Source organism: Engraulis encrasicolus, chromosome 6 (assembly GCF_034702125.1).
Source record: "Engraulis encrasicolus isolate BLACKSEA-1 chromosome 6, IST_EnEncr_1.0, whole genome shotgun sequence".
NCBI classification, from domain to species: domain Eukaryota; kingdom Metazoa; phylum Chordata; class Actinopteri; order Clupeiformes; family Engraulidae; genus Engraulis; species Engraulis encrasicolus.
Genome location: NC_085862.1, coordinates 8,792,660 through 8,797,659, shown reverse-complemented (window position 1 = coordinate 8,797,659; position 5,000 = coordinate 8,792,660). Strand labels below are relative to the sequence as shown.

At 42.8% G+C, this 5,000-nt stretch overlaps 1 protein-coding gene across 1 annotated transcript in view; it reads right to left on the bottom strand.

The window, feature by feature from the left end:
- grin3bb (glutamate receptor, ionotropic, N-methyl-D-aspartate 3Bb) overlaps positions 1-5,000 on the bottom strand; it is a 316,957-nt gene that overhangs the window by 78,473 nt on the left and 233,484 nt on the right. The window contains exon 6 of the mRNA XM_063200371.1: positions 1,306-1,451. Within this exon, the coding sequence (XP_063056441.1) occupies positions 1,306-1,451 (146 nt within the window). The remainder of the gene's footprint in view (positions 1-1,305; positions 1,452-5,000) is intronic.

The window sequence follows — 5,000 nt, the reverse complement described above, 5'->3', positions numbered from 1 at the left end:
AGGCACCATTGGGGGTTGCCCCCTTCCACGGGTGAGGCATGAATCCAATTTTGTTGTGTGTGGTGTGTACTTGTGTGCTGTGGAGTGCTGTGTCACAATGACAATGGCAGTTGGAGTTTCCGAGTTGGGCTCAAGTTCAAGTTCAAGATACTTTCACTTCGCTTCCATGTGCTGTGATTGCTGAGCTTTAGATTCAGCACCATGGACAGAGGCATGTGTGCAGGTCAGTGGAGTTGCCACTCAAGCAAGCCAATGCTTGTCGTGCTCCAGATTTGAATCAGATAACAATAAACTTCTCAAAACTTGTTTTACCATGCTGCTTAACTTATGTTCGCTTGTCTGTATATACCAATATGTTTTCTTTTCTTTCTTTTTTTATCGATTTTTGTAAACATTTTTAAACAACCAACACACCAAAACAAAGACAGCAAACAAGGAGCAAAACACACACACACACACACACACACACACACACACACACACACACACACACACACACACACACACACACACACACACACACACACACACACACACACACACACACACACACACACACACACACACACACAAACAAAACAAACAAACAAACAAAAATAGCACAAAAAAAAGACAAAGGGCAAACAAACATACCAATACGTTTTCATTGTAATAGTTTGCATGCCACAGGAGTGCCATTTTGGCTCAATTCACTTGCATCAAGCATCACCAAAGTTGTTCTTACATACTTGGCATGGCTGGTGTGGTGGAGTATGCATCAATAATGCTGTCTGGATGTGTGATTAGAAAGCATAGAGGTAGAACATTAGACTAGAGGTGACACAGCAATTCACGACAGCACTGGGAAATGGCACATGGCGCCTCCCATTGTCTGTAGGTAGTGTAGGCACCTTCAGTCAATGCAAGTCAATGGAGAACATGCATTGAAAATTTACTAAAACTGTGTGAATATGAAGTAACACATTAATCAAAGACCAGATGTCAGGCTAAATATCTACTTAAATCATATGAGTCGATAAAATACATTTCATTACAAAAATCGAATTACATTATGTACATAATGTACATATTTAGCAACACACTTCAACTATTATCCTTGTAGAGTGTGTTGACGGACATTGTCACATTATTAAGCCATTTTTTGGCAGAGGTGAGCCTCCTTGTCCATTAATTTCCATTCATCAGGCCTACCTACAAATAATGGCCGCCACAGATTGCCGTCAAAAAGGGGGCGGGGTCACCTCTAGTCTAATGTTCTACCTCTATGTTAGAAAGTGTGGGTTAGGGGCGTGTTGTTGCTCTTACTTGAGAGTGGCGACCCCGTCTGGCGTGGTGGGCTCGTTGAAGCGCCGCATGTACTCGTGCATCTCGGGGAAGCTCTTCTTCATGTAGTCCTCCGCACTGCTCTCACGCACCGTGCCGAAGCGGAACCCATGGGACGGGTGGTGCAGCTGCGGAACCCAGAGGATACAAAATAGGGGATATGGGGGTTAGAACCCAGAGGATACAAAATAGGGGACATAGGGGTTAGAACCCAGAGAATATAAAATGGGCGACATAGGGGTTAGAACCCAGAGAATATAGAATGGGGGACATAGGGGTTAGAACCCAGAGGATATAAAATAGGAGATATAGGGGTTAGAACCCAGAGAATATAGAATGGGGGACATAGGGGTTAGAACCCAGAGAATATAAAATAGGGGATATGGGGGTTAGCTCAGAGAATATAAAATAGGGGATATGGGGGTTAGAACCAAGAGGATACAAAATAGGGGATAGGGGGGTTAGAACCCAGAGGATATAGGGAGAAGACAGAGCGAGACAAGAGAGGGGGTTAGAACCCAGAGGATATAGGGGTTAAAACTCAGAGTACAGTGTAAAGACGTTAATATCTAAAACCCAAGCTAAAACAATAGGGAGAACACTGGGAGATAGGAGAGGGGGATTAGAACCCATAGCAGAGGTTATAGAGAGAACAGACAGAGAGAGATACGGGGAGGGTTATAACCCAGAGGATATAGCGAAAACAGAGAGCAAGACGAGCGGGGTTAGAACCCATAGCAGAGGATATAGGGGATAGAGGGGTTAGAACTAGAGATGTACAGGATCCAAGATCCGGTTCCGGATCCGGCAGGATAATAGGAGTTTTTCAGACTATCCGGATCCGGTTCCAGGATCCAGGATCCGGTAGCCGAGGCTTTTAAGTCAAAATAGTTTGAGCCAACGTGATAAAAAGGGCCCACGTGTTTGAGTAGGCTATGTGTTTCAACCCTTTCGTAGGATCCGGTATCCGGTTCCGGATCCGGCAGGATCTTAAGCAGTGGATCCGGTATACGGCAGGATCCTAAAAATCAGGATCCGGTGCATCTCTAGTTAGAACCCATAGCATATAGGTGATATAGGCATTAGAAACCCTTAGAATATAGTGTAGAGGAGTTAATATCTAAATCACAAACTAAAACAATAGGCAGAACACAGAGAGATGGGGGAGGGGCTTAGAACCAAGAGGATATAGGGAGATATAGGGAGATAGGAGAGGGGATTAGAACACATAGAATAGTGTGTAAAGAACTTAACATCTAAAAACCAAACTACAACAATAGGGAGAACACAGAGAGAGAGGACAGGGAGGTTAGAACCCAGAGGACATAGGGAGAAGACAGAGAGATAGGAGAGGGGATTAGAACCAAGAGGATATAGGGAGAGCACTGACAGATAGAGGGAGTTAGAACTCATAGAACTCATAAGAGACAGGAGAACAGCAAAACATAAGGAAGATAGAACTGAGAGGATAGAGGAAGAGCAGCGAGAGATGAGAGAGTGAGTTTAGAAGCATAGCAGAGGAGAAGCAACCTGAGAGATGGGGGAGGAAGTTGGAACTCGGATGATATAGGGAGAGCTTTTGTTTATTTGTTTATTTGTTGGATCCCCATTAGCTACGGCAATGCCACAGCTATTCTTCCTGGGGTCCTTTTCTTCAGCTTTTGTGACGCAACCTTGGGTTACAGGAGAGGTGCTATATAAAGCAAAGTTATTGTTATTAAGCGGGCTTGCGGAGCAAGGACCATGCAGAGCATGGCCCTTGCAGAGCAAGGCCCGTTTATAGTAATCTCTAAGTCCTGTTTCATTTATTATTGGTCTTGTGCAGGGGCAGTAAAAATAGAAAATGGATATCCTCCTAGGCCTTTCGAGATAGAGACACCGTTCAAACACTAAAACGACCGGCTCGGCTTGGAGATCGCGTATATTAATAGGCTTTTTCGTGTCTCTTGTCGTTTTCCCGTTTTTGGCGATTTTGTGAAAGCCTGGGTCCCCATTGAAAAACATGGTGGAACCTTCATGAACGACAGTTCCGCCACTCTAGAGATTAGAGTGTAGGAGGCTTTTTCGGTCATAAAACATCAACACTTTCACCTAGAAGTTTAGTTGACGCGTTTGTTAGCGGATGCTCTATGGGATGTCTCCAAATTGTCAAAGTTTCATCTCCCAACTCCCAATACTTTTTAAATGGCAGGTTTGTAAAAAAACAGACCTGGCTCTATGGAGAATCCCAGTCTTTGGAAAAGTGCATTTTTCAAGAGATCAGCGCATGTCCCACACGGAGGTCCATTTGTGCCTGAAAAATTTAACCTATAAACTTCATTCAAAGACTGTTAGAGAGATCACAAGCATGACTCCGATCTGTGCCAACTCCTTTTAGTTTTTTTACAACGATGTTGTAAAGACAAAAAACTCATTCTCATTTTCTCCCCTGTTAAAGGCTCAATACTAACTGTCTTTCAGTCAATCACAACAGGTGCAGCCAGTGAAGGATTCCATTTCAACTGTCACTGTCTCAAGATTCCATTCTTAACGAGCAGGTGCGAGCAAGCATTCTAGAAGTCCATTGTTCAGCTCTGCAATGCAATGTAATATAGTCTTGCTGGACTATGCATGACAATTAGCTGCTTGGCTTAGTGGTAATGCATGCTGCTGCATTAGAGATATGGAGGTTGAGGGTTCGAAACCCACACGAAGCAATGTTGATTTTCTAAATTATATCATATGCAGCGTTCCTTGGCCGACTTAAAATGCCATACATGTATATCATTTAGTATGGATGGCAAATGTGCTGAATTACAGATATTGAGGTTGGGGGTTCGAAACCCAGTCAAAGCCATGTTGATTTTCAAAATTACATCATATGCAGTGTTCCTTGGCCAACTTAAAGTGCCATGTATGTCATTTAGTATGCATGGCAAATGTGCTGGATTACAGATATGGAGGTTGGGGGTTCGAATCCCAGTCAAAGCCATGTTGATTTTCAAAAGTATATCATATGCAGTGTTCCTTGGCCAACTTAAAATGCCATGTATGTCATTTACTATGAATGGCAAATGTGCTGAATTAGGGATATGGGGGTTGGAGGTTCGAACCCCAGTCGAAGCCATGTTGATTTTCAAAATGATTTTCAAAATGATATCATATGCAGTGTTCCTTAGCCAACTTCAAATATCATGTATTGTATGTCATTTAATATCAATGGCAAAGGGGTTGGATTACAGATATGGAGGTTGTGAGTTCTAATCCCGCTCGAAGCCATGTTGATTTTCAAAATTATATCATATGCAGTGTTCCTTAGCCAACTTAAAATACCATCTATGTCATTTAGTATATCCCCAAAGCGCAGAGCTACAACACTTTCAAGATGGCTGAATCCAAGATGGCTGAATTGTTTGGCCCATAACTTCTGACTGGGTGGATGGAGTTTTTCCAAGATTTCTTTTAGCTTTGTTTTCTCAATAGTACTTTTGTTTCATCTCTCCCCCAAAAGGCAAGCCCGCTTCCAGCATTTCTGTGAGAATGCATTTCTAGTTATTATTATTATTATTATTATTATTATTATTATTATAACATCAAGAGCTGGTGTGTGTTTGTGCGTGTGTGTGTGTGTGGGGGGGGGGGTTCTTAGACCAGTGCCCCTCAACATTATATTGAATATTATTCTCTGAGCAGGAAAG